This window comes from Anomaloglossus baeobatrachus, chromosome 4 (genome assembly GCF_048569485.1).
Source record: "Anomaloglossus baeobatrachus isolate aAnoBae1 chromosome 4, aAnoBae1.hap1, whole genome shotgun sequence".
Classification (NCBI taxonomy): domain Eukaryota; kingdom Metazoa; phylum Chordata; class Amphibia; order Anura; family Aromobatidae; genus Anomaloglossus; species Anomaloglossus baeobatrachus.
This window is the reverse complement of record NC_134356.1, coordinates 150,008,423-150,024,240: the sequence shown is the minus strand read 5'-3', so window position 1 is coordinate 150,024,240 and position 15,818 is coordinate 150,008,423. Positions and strand designations below refer to the sequence as shown.

Below are 15,818 nucleotides of genomic sequence, written 5' to 3'. Positions count from 1 at the left end.
CCTTCAAATTAAACGTTACAATCTGCACTTGAATTCTGTTGTAGAGGTTTCATTTCAAATCCAATGTGGTGGCATGCAGAGCCCAACTCGCGAAAATTGTGTCACTGTCCAAATATTTCTGGACCCAACTGTATGTACTATTAATATATATAAAAAGTACGTATATATGTTTGTACAAATATGTGCTAATGTCTTCATTTTGAATACTTTTTTAACTTATGTTTGTAGTGTTTTTAGTGTTTATATGTGCACATCTTCCGTCGGATGCCGCTACAGTCTGTGTCCCACTCTAGCCCCAGCCTCGCAGCTGCCCACACTGTAGTGTGTCCGCAGCTGCCCGCACTGTAATGTGTCAGCAGCTGCCCACACTGTAGTGTGTCCACAGCTACCCACACTGCAGTGTCAGCTGTTACCCGCACTGTAGTGTGTCCGCAGCTGCCCGCACTGCAGTGTCAGCAGCTGCCCGCACTGTAGTGTGTCCGCAGCTGCCCGCACTGTAATGTGTCCGCAGCTGCCCGCAATGCAGTGTCGGCAGCCGCAGGGATGACAAGCGCTGCCGTCAGGAGGTTAGTAAAGTTCCTTACCTGTGATGATGAAGTCCTGCCCTCCTGACGTCAGCGCCGTCACGGTCTTCCATGGCCGCCATTTGTCACATCTCCTCTCGCTACCGACCCGAGACTGTGACTAGCGGTGACGTCACGGGCCGCTCGCGATACTTGGTTTGTGAAGGCGGCGGTCATTGAACTCCGTGACAGCGCTGCTGTCAGGAGTGCAGCGATCACCACAGGTAATGTACCTCGTTAACCTCCTGGCAGCTGCACTCATCATGCCCTGCAGTGATCTGGACTGACCTATTGATGTTAGCTCAGGTCACTGCATGGCTCCCCCAGCCAATATGGAACATTCTGTTTTTCATTGACTGGGACATGGACTATGGTATGGATCGTCGTGGGACCCCTTGGATTACACCAGACCTGGATTTTTTATTACTGACTGGGTTGGTGATGTCGGGTATCTGATAGACGCCTGACATCATGAACCTGTTACGTCACCGCCGGAGTCTGCTCCAGCGACTTCTGCTCCGATCGCCAGGCGACGCCGTGTTCCTGCCGTAGATGGTGCTGGTGATGGGAGAGAAGTCGATGCCAGCAGCACCGGTGGGCGCAGGCTCCGATCATCCACTGGGCTGGGTTAGCTTGGGATCTGCAGTACCGCTGGCTGACTGTGGGTGGCATGTGTCTTCCAGCTGAAGTTGCCAGCGTTCAGCTACAGCCAATGGGAAGACACCACACCCTTCTTATTTCCCCTCCTGTCACATGATTACTGCCAGATATAGTTCTGATTTTCCTGGCTCCTGTTACATCCTATTCTGTTGGTGATTCCTGTGTGTTGACTTCTGCGTGTTTTTGACTACCTTTGTGCCTACTGTTTTTGTACCTTGCTGCCCGACCCGGATCTGACCTCTGCTACGTTTGCTGACTACGTCACTGCCTGCCGATTCTGTCCCTGTTCCGCTATTCCTGGTTTGACCCTGCCTGACGACTACTCTCATCGGACCGCAGTTTTCCACAGGTAGTGATCTCCAGTTCCCTGTGTAATTCTAAATCCCTGTATAGGGGTTAAAGGGTTTCAGGGTTCTGGGGGTCCTACTTGGTGAGTGGCTTCCCTCTAGCCTCCCTGTTACAGCCCATCTGAGTCTGTGGATCCAGGCAGGCGTTACATTATATCTGGCCCTCTAACCAGGAGAGAAAAAAAAAATGGATTCTCTCCATGCTGTGCTGAATCAGGTGCACACCCTTTCTGGGCTTGTACATGGACTGACACAGCAAGTGCAGGATCTCAGGTCTGCTCAGGTCCAAGCCCCCGCTGCACTACCTACCTCAGCATGTCCAGAGTCCCGTCGACTGCAAGGGAGAAGATTACGTGGTGGAGTGCCTGGATCAAAGAGGCAATTGCTTCCAAGGCAGCAGCACCACCTGAGCGGACCCCAGGATACCCACTCAGGTGCCCAGGTACTTCCTGCAGACCCTATGAGGTTAATGTTACCTGTCTCATTGTCTCACCAGGGAAAAGCTGTACGGCTGCAGGCCTTTGTTGATTGTGGCTCTGCTGCTAATTTTATAGACACTATTGTAGCAAAAGAGCTGGGTTTGACTTTGCTCAGGTTAAATGCACCTATTAGAATCTCTGCTATTGACAGTACACCCCTCACGCAGGGTGTGGTTACTTTTGTAACTCCAGAGATCTCCATGCTTGTTGGTGCTCGGCATGTAGAATCCGTGTCATTTTTTGTTCTTGAGAATCTGATGTCAGCGGTGGTTTTGGGCATGCCTTGGCTGTGTAAACATAACCCGGTCATAGACTGGCACCAGGGTGAGATTGTGCGCTGGAGCCCTGAGTGTCAGGAGACGTGCATGTCTTTATCTGTGAACCTGACTAGAGCTGAACCTATCTTCATACCTTATGCATTCAGGGAATTTGCTGATGTGTTTTCTGTATCTGAATCTGAAAAATTACCTCCGCACAGAGATTATGACTGTCCCATAGATTTGGTCCCCAATTCCCGACTCCCCAAGGGTAAAATGTATAATCTTTCTGGTCCGGAGTGTCAGGCCATGAAAGATTATATAGCAGACAGTCTGCAGAGAGGGTTCATCAGACCATCCAGGTCACCAGTCGGCGCTGGATTCTTTTTTGTTGATAAGAAAGATGGTGGCCTCAGACCTTGTATTGACTACCGTGAACTGAATGCTATTACTGTAAAGAATCAGTACCCTCTGCCACTCATCCCCGATCTGTTTAACCAGCTCATAGGAGCCCGGTGGTTCACCAAGCTAGATCTCAGGGGTGCATATAACCCCATCCGTGTCAGAGAAGATGATGAGTGGAAAACTGCATTTAATACTCCAGAGGGACACTATGAGTATCTGGTAATGCCTTTTGGATTGAGTAATGCGCCGGCTGTGTTCCAGAACTTTGTAAATGACATTTTCAGAGATATTTGTGGTCAATATGTGGTGGTCTATTTGGATGATATCCTGATTTATTCTCCTGATGCTACGTCACATGTCCAACATGTATGCACTGTACTCCAGAGACTCAGGGAGAATTCCCTATTTGCTAAATATGAGAAATGTGTTTTTTTTTGAGGCAGAGGTTAATTTCCTGGGTTATATATTGTCTGCAGAATGCTTCCGCATGGATCCCTCTAAGCTTCAACCGATTAAGGAGTGGGTGCAACCTAAGTCTCTGAAAGCCTTGCAGCGTTTCCTTGGATTCGCTAATTATTATCGCAAATTCATTAGAGATTTTTCCAAAATTGCCAAACCCCTCACCGATTTGACTAAAAAGGGGGCTGATGTGGTTAATTGGAAGCCAGAGGCGATCCATGCCTTCTCAAAATTAAAAGAATGTTTCTCCTCAGACCCGATTCTGGTTCAGCCTGACCTTATGCGTCCGTTTATTGTGGAAGTCGATGCATCCGAGGTTGGAGTGGGAGCGGTACTATCACAAGGTACTCTGTCTCTCACTCAGCTTCGTCCTTGTGCCTTCTTTTCCCGCAAGTTTTCTCCCACAGAGAGAAATTATGATATTGGTAATCGTGAGCTGTTGGCAATTAAATGGGCCTTCGAGGAATGGCGCCACTTCCTCGAAGGCGCCAAACATAAGGTCACAGTAATTACAGACCATAAGAACCTCACTTATCTGGAATCTGCTAAGAGACTCAATCCTAGGCAAGCTAGGTGGGCATTGTTCTTCTCCAGATTTGATTTTGTGGTAACATTCCGGCCCGGTACCAAGAACACCAGAGCTGATGCACTTTCTCGTAGCATCTGTCCCTCTCAGTCTGAAAACTCTGAACCAGAGCATATTTTAGCTAAAGGCTATCGGTTTCCTTAGATTTGATAGAAGAGGTCCATAATGCCGAAGACCAAGCTCCTGAAACCACCCCTGTCCATAAACTGTTTGTCGCCCCCTCACTGCGCCTACGGGTACTCCAGGAATCCCACAATTCTGTGCTGGCAGGTCACCCTGGTATCGGCAATACCCTCCAATTAGTAACCAGGAATTTTTGGTGGCCAACCGTAGCGAAAGATTGTAAGGAATATGTACTGGCTTTTGAAACTTGTGCTCATAAAACATAACTTTTAATTCATACAAGGAATAAAAGTGAAATAAAATTCACTAGTGAGCATTAAAACCAGAGGTGCCAATAGTCCAATCCTTCAGACCATATCAGGCTAAGGGCACAATTAATAGGCCCAGAAGTACGGTCTGTCTCAGCTTACTCCAAGCAACACGTAGGGGTCACTATAATCTGTCACGGCTTGAAATGCTCAGTTTACAGAGTCTTGAAAAGGACTCCAGTATCACCATAAAGCCCTCCGATAAAGGGGGTAATGTGGTGATACTGGACTCCAATGACTATAAGAACATCTGTCTCAACATTCTTAATGATGAGGCATGCTATGCGAGACTAGACTCGAGTCCGATTGTAGGCTTTATGAACGAACTAAAAAGCATGTTAGTTGAAGCCCTGGACATGAACATTCTGGACAAAAATGAATTTGATTACCTGTTGCCTGCCTTTCCAGTAATGGCGACCTTTTATATTTTACCAAAAATACACAAGGGATGTAACCCCCTAAAGGGTCGCCCGATTGTGTCAGGTATAGGCAGTATAACAGAGAAACTGAGTATTTACGTAGACAGGATTTTGAGACCCTTCGTGCTTTCCCTTAATTCCTACTTAAGAGACACAACCGATTTCCTACATAGAATCGATGACATCTTTTTGGAGGACGGCATGCTGCTGTGCAGCATTGACGTAGAGGCTTTGTACTCCTCTATACCCCATACGGCTGGAGTGGAGGCGGTGAAATTCTTTCTTGGTACCAGAGGGAGTCAGTACACCCAACATAACGATTTTGTCATTAAGGCCCTCACCTTCTGTCTCACCAAGAATGTGTTTACCTTTGGTGGGAGGTTCTTCCATCAGCTCAGGGGGACTGCGATGGGGACATGCTGTGCCCCATCGTATGCTAACCTCCTCCTGGGCTGGTGGGAGGAGAAGATGGTCTTTGGCGGGTCAATTGATACCGAAGACGTAGTTCTGTGGGCTAGATACATAGACGACGTCTTCGTGATCTGGAAGGGATCTGAGATAGACTTTCATGCATTTATGACCAAATTGAATAACAACAAAATCGGTTTGCACTTCACCAGCGAAATAGGTGGAGATAGACTGGCCTTCCTTGATGTTTTGGTGGGAAGGGGACCAGAGGGTCGTCTAAAAACAACCACCTATAGAAAGGCTACCTCGTCCAACTCCTTGTTAAAATGGGAGAGTGCCCATCCTGGTCCTCTTAAAAGGGGGATCCCTAAGGGACAATTTGTGAGGATGCGGAGAAATTGCTCTGACGATGCTACTTTTCTCACACAAGCGGCGGACCTGACGGGACGCCTGAGAGAGAGAGGCTATCCCGAGGAGGTGATCAAAAAAGCGTACAAATCGACATGCAATTTGGATCGAGATGGTCTACTAAACCCTAACCAAAGTAATGTGGCCACCCCTGATGTTTCGAGATTTATTACAACATATAACAACGGTGCAACGGACCTGCGGAGAATACTGTCCAAATATTGGCCTATTTTACATATGTACCCCACAGTTGATAAACATCTTTCTAGTCATCCGTCCATCACTTATAGAAAGGCCAAATCCTTAGGCGACAGACTTGTACATAGTCACTTTCAGGAAAACAGGGCAACTGTGACCAAGAGTGGTGTAAAGGGTTGTTTCAAATGCCACGATTGTATCAACTGCAGATTTATGGAGGAAGGGAAGGAATTCACAAACTCCAAGGGCAACAAAACATTTTCCGTGAGGTCACTTATAACCTGCAAGTCGAAAGGGGTGGTGTATATGGTTAGTTGTGGCTGTGGCAAATTGTACGTTGGTAAGACCATCAGGGAGCTGAGACTCAGAGTGGGGGGAACACAAGAATGACATCATTAAGAAAAACGACACCCCAGTGGCGAGACATTTTAATGCTTTCCACAATGGCGATCTGGGAAGCTTTAAAATAATGGGCATTGACCTAATCCATCCCCCTCTGCGTGGTGGGAATTGGGATAAGGTTATCCTCCAGAAAGAATGCTTCTGGATTTTCAGCCTGGATACCATGGCTCCGGCGGGATTAAATGAATCCCTTTCCTTTACCCCTTTTTTAGGAGCACCTTAGAAGTAGGGTACTTGTTAGGAGGGCCAGCCGACGCCCGAGTGGGGGCACCATAAGCGCAGGACTGTTAGGGTGCCGACCCCCACATGTTAGGTAGGGATACTTCTCTGGCAGGGACAGTCCGTAGTGTGCACCTTAGATATTCTAAACACCCCCCCCCCCCCCGCGGCATTGTTTACCTTAATATATATTTCCAGGCCCCCTCTGTATTGCCCTTTTGATCACTTCCTGGGATATTGCTTCTGACTATATACAGGGTATTTGTGGAACATCGTTGTGGCTGTATTGTTTAGCCCTATGGTCTCCTCGGTGCTCTTTTTGAGCAAAAAATCTGGTTTTATTTTCTTTCATAATTCAGAACAATAATAGTGTATATACAGATTTTTTTGTTAAACATCCTGGCGGCCACATATGCCTAGGCCCCTTCTGATGAAATTGCCTGACCAATGACTATACTGATTAATACTGGCATGTTGAGGCCTTGTACCTCCATGCCTGATATCTATAATGTACATCACGGCTATCATAAGCGGCGCCCATATTGCTATGGTGACGCCATATGCATCTCTGTGGGAGGGTAGCTTGCGTTCCACTCACCTGGATGTGACGACACCAGGCAGTGACTGCTGTGTTTCTCTTGTGATGCGGCGGTGGATGACGCGGTACTTCCGGTCCAGCGGTCTTCTGGGAGTACGCGTCATGAAAATTCTGACCTTATTGCGCATGCGCTGGGCTATATATGGAGCGTCCGTCTGGGCGCCGAGCGCGGCAACTTTGAAATAGGTCTGGATATACGCCATAGTGCGGTGAGTCTTTTGAACCATGGGGCTTGTTGACTACGGCCTGGTAGGTAGCTTCCAGGGCTTACCCCTTGTTTATTTCTACATTTTTCCTTAGTGACCTGGGCATTCATGGACTGTTGCGTTATGATGACACTCAGCAACAGCCGGTTTTGATACCCCACTTTGACTCCCCTGATGATCTGTTTGTGAAACGTTGGGAGTGGGAACATCCATCTATATGCCTGATACGGGTTTCCCGGCACGTATGGGATTTGATGTGCTGACTGACAGCCCCCTTCAAGAGCCGGTACCCTGTTTGTATGCCTGATATTAAATCCTGGACCTGGTAAGACCGTTCCCATATGACGTGGGATACTCTATGGCTTAACTTAGGTACCAGTTTATACTGCCTGTGACACACTGGTGAAACCCCTCCCCCTCCCTATAGGGGGTCTTGATTGGGACTTTTTGTGTCTACACCTTTTCTTTCTCAGCTGATTGGTTTGCTAGAAGGTTTGAGTGTTCCATTACACCTTGCTTGGAGTAAGCTGAGACAGACCGTACTTCTGGGCCTATTAATTGTGCCCTTAGCCTGATATGGTCCGAAGGATTGGACTATTGGCACCTCTGGTTTTAATGCTCACTAGTAAATTTTATTTCACTTTTATTCCTTGTATGAATTAAAAGTTATGTTTTATGTGTAAAATATTTTTTCTATAGCTCCGTATTTGGTCCAGCTAATTTGTTGCGATTACTGTGGACTACCTCTGGTATTTTGCTATATTGAAACTTGTGCTCGAGCCAAGACACCCCGTACCCTCCCTGCCGGATTTCTCCAGTCCCTACCTACTCCAGTAAGCCCTTGGACACATCTCTCCATGGACTTCATCACTGACCTTCCACCCTCAGAAGGGAAGACTTGTATCTGGGTAGTAGTGGATAGATTCAGCAAACAATGTCATTTTGTTCCTCTGTCCGGATTACCCAATTCTGAAACTCTTAGCAAGTTGTTTATTAGGCATATTGTGCGGTTACACGGGGTTCCGGAAAATATTGTTTCTGACCGAGGAACACAGTTCGTCTCGAAATTCTGGAGGGCGTTTTGTAAAAAGATCAATATAGAGCTGTCTTTTTCATCTGCCTACCACCCAGAGACCAATGGTCAGACCGAACGTTCCAATCAAACCCTTGAACAATATCTCCGGTGTTATGTGTCTGACCGTCAGTCTGACTGGGTGGAATATCTGCCGCTAGCTGAGTTCGCTTTCAATAATCAGTATCAGGAATCCATCAAGACTACCCCCTTTTTCTGCAATTTAGGGTTGCATCCATGTTTTGGTTCTTTTTCTTCTGCTGTGGTGGATACTCCTGAGGCTGACTCAACTGTGGACAAATTAAAGGCTATCTGGTCTGAGGTGAAAGAGAACCTGAAGAAGGCAAAGGTTGGTCAAGCCTCCTCTGCTAATAAGAGACGTTCCAAGGGCCCTAGCCTTGGAGTTGGGGACAAGGTATGGTTATCCACACAGAATATTAAACTCAAGGTCCCTTCTGCTAAGTTGGGTCCGAGATTTATTGGACCTTACGAGATAATCGAGGTAATTAATCCCACAGCTTTCCGCCTGCAACTCCCCCCATCCTTCAAGATATCGAATGTGTTCCATAAGTCCCTCCTCAAGTTGTATTGTGTCCCCATTCTTCCAGTCAGTGACCCTCCTCCTCCTGTTTTGGTGGAAGGTAACTTGGAGTATGAGGTACAGAGGATACTTGATTCCCGTATTGTCAGAGGTGCGGTACAGTATTTGGTGCATTGGAGGGGTTACGGCCCCGAGGAGAGGTCATGGGTCCCTGCGAGCGATGTTCATGCTAGGGCTCTGGTCCGACGGTTTCACCTCCAATTTCCTGGGAAGCCTGGTTTTGAGGGTCCGGAGGCCCCTCGTGGAGGGGGAGGTACTGTTACGTCACCGCCGGAGTCTGCTCCAGCGACTTCTGCTCCGATCGCCAGGCGATGCCGTGTTCCTGCCGTAGATGGTGCTGGTGATGGGAGAGAAGTCGATGCCAGCAGCACCAGTGGGCGCAGGCTCCGATCATCCACTGGGCTGGGTTAGCTTGGGATCTGCAGTACTGCTGGCTGACTGTGGGTGGCATGTGTCTTCCAGCTGAAGTTGCCAGCATTCAGCTACAGCCAATGGGAAGACACCACACCCTTCTTATTTCCCCTCCTGTCACATGATTACTGCCAGATATAGTTCTGATTTTCCTGGCTCCTGGTACATCCTATTCTGTTGGTGATTCCTGTGTGTTGACTTCTGCGTGTACCTTGCTGCCCGACCCGGATCTGACCTCTGCTACGTTTGCTGACTACGTCACTGCCTGCCGATTCTGTCCCTGTTCCGCTATTCCTGGTTTGACCCTGCCTGACGACTACCCTCATCGGACTGCAGCTTTCCACAGGTAGTGATCTCCAGTTCCCTGTGTAATTCCAAATCCCTGTATAGGGTTAAAGGGTTTCAGGGTTCTGGGGGTCCTACTTGGTGAGTGGCTTCCTTCTAGCCTCCCCGTTACAGCCATCTGAGTCTGTGGATCCAGGCAGGCGTTACAGAACCCCAGGGCTTGATGCCAGGTGACATTACACATCTGGTATTAACCCCATATATTACCCCGTTTGCCACCGCACCAGGGCAACGGGATGAGCTGGGGTGAAGCACCAGGATTGGCGCATCTAATGGATGCGCCACTTCTGGGGCGGCTGCGGCCTGCTATTTTTAGGCTGGGGAGAGTCCAATAACCATGGACCTCCCTAGTCTGAGAATATCAGACCTCAGCTGTCCACTTTACCTTGGCTGGTGATCCAATTTTGGGGGGACTCCTACATGTTTTTTTTTTTTTTAAATTATTTATTTAATTTAAAATAACAGCATGGGGAGCCCTCTGTTTTAAGTTACCAGCCAAGGTGAAGCTGCCAACTGTGGTCTGCAGGCTGCAGCCATCTGCTTTACCCTAGCTGGCTATCAAAAATAAGGAGAATCCCACGTCATTTTTTTTTTTAAATTTATTTATTTTTTTGGCTAAATACAAGGCTAAGCACCCCTTAGTGCAACATGAAAGGCACCAAAGGGTGCAAAATTACAAAATGCAGGAGAGAGGGACATTATGTGTCTTATGTGTCATTATAATGACAGAAAAGACTGATATGAAGTGTACAAGCACAGGAAAATCACCAGAGCGCTCTACGCTGTGAAAAGCAGTAGAAAATGGCACTGGAGTGAACATGTGACCGCCTCATGTAGGTTGAAGCTATGGATCCTGGGGAAATTTATGTATTTTCCCTCCTTCAGTTTTTTTGTGGTACGCAAAAAAAACGGAAGGCACACGGATGACAAACGGATGACATACGGACCGTATACGGAACGGAACGGAAACGGATGCCATACGGATGCATCCGTGAAAAGAATGGACCGTTTTTTTGCGGACCGCAAAAACTGATCCGTCATGTGAATGTAGCCTTATTCTGATCTGCCGTTTATAAACAGCAGGCAGAAATAAGTGAATAGTGCTCCCCAGCGTCAGAAAATCTCCGGGGTTTCAGGGGGTAGCTGAGACTCTGGAGATCATAATTCAGGCTGGTGTTTCCAGTCCCCGCTCCCGTGATCACCGGTATACAATGTATACCGATGATCACGTTACAGTAATTGACAGCGCCAGTAAAAAATTATTTATCTCCCATCTGGCATGAACAAACATCTCAGATGGGAGATAAATCTCCTCCCCGGTCCCCTCCAGTCCCCCGGTGTCGCCAAAGTGCCCCCCGACCCACTCCCGGAAATCCAAGATGGCCGTGCGCACAGCAGCGCGCCAGCCGCATTCACCCTACTCCTCTGATTTCTGTCGCATGTGCCATGACACATGCGACAGAGAACTCCTCCCCAGGCCCTGCCAGGTCACCCCCTATAACCCCACCGGTGTTCCCCAGTGTCCCACGGTATCTGTGCAATGTTGATCCCCTGCGGCCCCCTCCTTCACAATAGATGCTGCCGCATGCACAGAGCGGCTGTCAGCTCAGCTTCCTGTCTTCAGTCACAGTGAGTGGTGGTAACCATGCATCTGTAAGCTACTGCAATGCCCTGCTCATGAGGTAAGGAACATAGTTGATCAGGAGAGCTATACTACATTTCCAAATGGAGGTATTTGCTTTTATAGTTGCCCTACTGAACGACTGCCAAACATGACAATCCGTTATACACCAAAAGAAAACATGTCTAAATAGTGAGCTCTGTTGTTTAGTATTCATTCAGCAGGATAACTACTGGACTTAAAGAGGTATTCCATCTCCAAGATCCTATCCCCAATATATGGTAGGTGTAATAGCAATAATATTGGTAAATACCTTTTTTTGGAAATGTAGTATAGTTCTCCTGATTAGGCATGCCCTTACCTCATGAGCAGGGCATTGCAGCTTTCGTAGCAACAGTTACGACATGGACTCTGCTGCTGTCGACCCAGGGAGAGTGGGTGCAGATTCATTGCACCCTCACTCCTCACATAGAGGGTCTGCACTCCTAGAAAATGGGGGATACGTTCCCTGAGTGTGTCCCCCCCCCATATTCTAGACGGTCCAGAGTCGTCATGGGTCCCCCTTATTTTTTTTCCTTACAATAAATTGGTGAAAGAGGGAGTGTTTTTGCAAATTTTTTTTTGTTGTCTATTTTTTTTGTTAGTACTGACAGCTTGTGATGTCGGGTATCTGATAGACGCCATGACATCACAAACTCCTGGGCTTGATGTCAGGTGACCTTACAGCTAGTATCAACCCCATTTATTACCCCGTTTGCCACCGCACCAGGGCCCGGGATGAGCTGGGGTGAAGTGCCAGGATTGGCGCATCTAGTGGATGCGCCACTTCTGGGGCACCTGCGGCCTGCTATTTTTAGGCTGTGAAGGGCCAATAACTATGGACCTTCCCACCCTGAAAATACCAGACCACAGCTGTCCGCTTTACCTTCGCTGGTGATCCAATTTGGGGGGGACACTACTTTTTTTTGTAATTATTATTATTTATAAAAGAATTATAAAAAAGAGCCTGGGGTGACCTCCAGATTGGATCACCAACCACAGTAAAGCTGCCAGCTGTGGTTTTCAGGCTACAGCCATCTGCTTTCCGTAGCTGGCTATCAAAAATGGGGGGACCTCACGTAATTTTTTTTTTTTAACTATTTTTTTAAATAAAAAAAAATTTATGGGCCTCCCTGTATTTTGATTGCCAGCCAAGGTAACGCCAGGCAGATGGGGGTGGCAACCCGTAGCTGTCTGCTTTATCTGGGCTGAGAATCAAAAATACCGCAGAGCACTACGTCATTTTTTTAATGATTTATTTTTACAGTACTGTGATGTCAGGCAATCAAAATACAGGGAAGCCCATTTTTTTTTTTAGTTATTTAAATAAATAGTAAAAAAAAAAAATATTTGGCCTCCCGCTGCATTTTTTGTATTGCTAGCTGAGGGTAATCCAAGCAGCTACTGGCTGCTAACTCCCACTGCTTGGTGCTATCTTCACTGGCAATGGAAAATCCAGAGAAGCATTTTTTATTTTTTTTGGCAAAATTTTTTTTTAAAAAATATGATGTGGGCTTCGCCATATTGTTGTATGCTAGCCAGGTACAGCAGGCAGGTACAGCTGCCCCTAACCCCCAGCTGCCTATTTGAACCCGGCTGGGAACTAAAATTATAGGGAAGCCCTTTTTTTAATTATTTCATGAATTTCATGAAATAATTTAAAAAAAAACGACATGGGCTTTGCCCCATTTTTGTGTCAAGCCAGGTACAACTAGGTAGCTGGGGATTGGAATCCGCAGCACAGGTTGGCCTGAGGTTTCTTGGCTCCTCTGCTGCGAATTGCAGTCCGCAGCCACCCCAGAAAATGGCACTTTCATAGAAGCGCCATCATCTGGTGCTGTATCCAACTCTTCCAGCAGCCCTGAAGCCAGGTGGCTTGCTGGGTAATAATGAGTTTGTTTTACTAGCTAGTATTAAGCCAGAGATTCTTAATGTCAGGCAAATTTGACCTGGCCATTAAGAATCTCTAATAAAGGGTTAAAAAAAAGACACCACACAGAGAAAAAATACTTTAATAGAAACAAATACACAGACACACTTAGAGACTCCATGTTTATTACTCACTCTCAGCCCTCCATGATCCTGCTCTTCTGTCTTCTCTCTCCTTCAACCCATGCAGCTCTGCTACATGAGACAGCACTGCATGGGAGGGAGACGCTGCTGCTCCGTGCAGTCTAATCCGTGAGCAGAGGCTGCCGGCTGTAAGCGGTGACGTCAGGTGTCGCTATTCACCGGCTGTGGCATCTAGTCCCTGCATGTGGGCTGACTCTGTAAAGAGCGCCAACATGCAGGAACTGGGAAGTCAACCTTGTGCCAGAGTATCTCGCCGGTACACTGACATGCTCAAAGGAGCACCGCGTACCGGAGAGATGCACTGACAGGACCTAGCATGACGTCTAGCCATGTGACGAGTCTGTAGCCAATGAGATAATAGACACGTGACTGGTCACATGGCTATTTTGACGTCACGGAAGGTCCTATCATCAGTGCTGCTAACCGGGAGGGCGCAGCGATTATCAGAAGGAAAAGTGGAGGGAGACAGACTGCAGGACGCGTCGCGGAGACCTGTAAGTGTAATGGCAATGTTTATTAACTGTATGTGTACATTTATAATGTGTTTTTATGTGTATGCCTGCCATTGTTTTCAATGGGGTTCGAGTTGGTTCGTCGAACAATCGGCGAACTTGTCCTCCGTTCGACGAACCGAACCGAATTCGAACTCTAGAGGGGTGGGTCATCTCTAGACATAATATCTTACTCTGTTCATGCCATAATTAGGTCACAAAGGTAGTTTTTGTGGAGTGAGCGGTGATCATGGTACTGTACCTTGAACAACTGTGTATGATGCCTCCACTGAGGATAGATTGGTTATAACAGTCACATCATCGTCCCGGTTGGAATTTTCAATGTCAATTGTAATAGACTTTTCCATTTCTCGATGGAGGCTGGTGACAACTCCAGTTGGTCGGGTTACATTGGTCAAGCGGCCCTCATTGTCATAACTAAATAAATGAAATCAATTAGACAGTATTACCTGAAAGAACAGCAGTAAAAACAGTAAGATGAATAGATTTGTCCAATAGATGTGGATCAATCAGTACACAAAATAGTCAGAATGATTTAGAGATTCCAGTACCAAGGGAAAAGAAACCCATACAATTTATTTATGACACGTGTTAATTTACATATATCCCTGGATAATATGTGTATTTGGACTCAAACAAGAGTGAATTGGAGATATTCATTGGTAAATAATAACAGTGATAATCATGTTCTTAAAAGAGGCAAGTTATTGCTCTTGTTATAATCCCAATGCTTTTCTGGATATGCTGTTTTTTTGTATTTTATTTATTTTTATTTAGTGCTAATTTTTATGGTTTCTAGTTAGAGGGAGTGGCTCACAGGATTCTCTTAGGGGCTATCTTTTAGCTGCTTTGCATTATTACCGTGGGAGCGATGCCGCCTTGGTAAAGATAAAAAAAAAAAAGAAATATATAAATAGGCCTATTCTTTGTTGTCTGGAATTCTCTGAAACCATATAACTCCTTCACGACTGACCGTTTTTTTCGCTTTCCGTTTTTTTTCACCAATCTTCTTTAAAGAAACGCAAATTTATTATTTTTCAGTCAGTATGGTCATGTGAGGGCTCATTTTTTGCGGAATAAGCTGTGCTTTTAAATGAAACCATAAGTTTTACCATATAGTGTACTGGAAAATGGAAAAAAAATTACAAATGCAGAAAAATTGCAAAATAAGTGCGATAGCACTATGGTTTTTGAGATATTTTATTCACGGTGTTCACTATATGGTAAAACTGATGTGTGGGTGTGATGCCTCAGGTCAGTGCGAGTTCGTAGACACCAATCATGTATAGGTTTACTTTTATATAAGGGCTTAAAAAAAAATCAGAAGTTTGTTCGAAAAAAGTGACTCACGTTTTACGCCATATTCCGTGACCCATAGTGTTATCATTTTTCGGGATCTATGGCTCAGTGACAGCTTATTTTTTGCGTCTCAGGCTGCTATTTTTAACTGTATCATTTTTGTACAGATGCTACATTTTGATCGCCTGTTATTGCATTTTGCGCAAAATTCATGGCCACCAAAAAACGTAATTTTGACGTTTGGAATTTTTTTGCTGCTACGCCGTTTACTGATCAGATTAATTGATTTTATATTTTGATCGGGCGTTTCTGAACGCGGCGATACCAAATATGTGTATATTTTTTATTTTTTTAACCCTTTAATTTTCAATGGGGCGAAAGGGGGGTGATTTGAATTTTTAGGTGTTTTTTTTTTTTAACTTTTTTTTAACCTTTTTTTATTTTACTAGTCTCCCTAGGGGACTATATGGATCAAAAATCCGATCGTTCTGCCATATCTGCTGATCACAGCTATACAGCTGTAAACAGCAGATATGCTCATTTTCTGCATCACCCAGCTCCGGGCCAGGTGAAACCGAAAGTAATTCATGTGAGCTACAGGAGTCATTACATGACCCTGTGCTACCTTGACAACCACGACGCGGCAGCAGACCGCGGGCAGTAACACTATGACCGCTAGGACGTAATATTACTGCTTTCGGTCATTAAATAAAATAAAATAAACAAATTCAAATACTTAGGGAAGCAGCAAGAATAAAATAAGAGCAAAAACTGACCACTTTTCACTTTGCAACTAGTCC

At 46.1% G+C, this 15,818-nt stretch overlaps 1 protein-coding gene across 6 annotated transcripts in view; it reads right to left on the bottom strand.

Moving 5' to 3' along the window:
- TENM2 (teneurin transmembrane protein 2) overlaps nucleotides 1–15,818 on the bottom strand; it is a 4,009,156-nt gene that overhangs the window by 621,351 nt on the left and 3,371,987 nt on the right. For all 6 annotated transcript variants that reach the window (XM_075344552.1, XM_075344547.1, XM_075344548.1 and 3 more), the window contains one exon: nucleotides 13,961–14,136. In XM_075344552.1, the coding sequence (XP_075200667.1) occupies nucleotides 13,961–14,136 (176 nt within the window). The remainder of the gene's footprint in view (nucleotides 1–13,960; nucleotides 14,137–15,818) is intronic.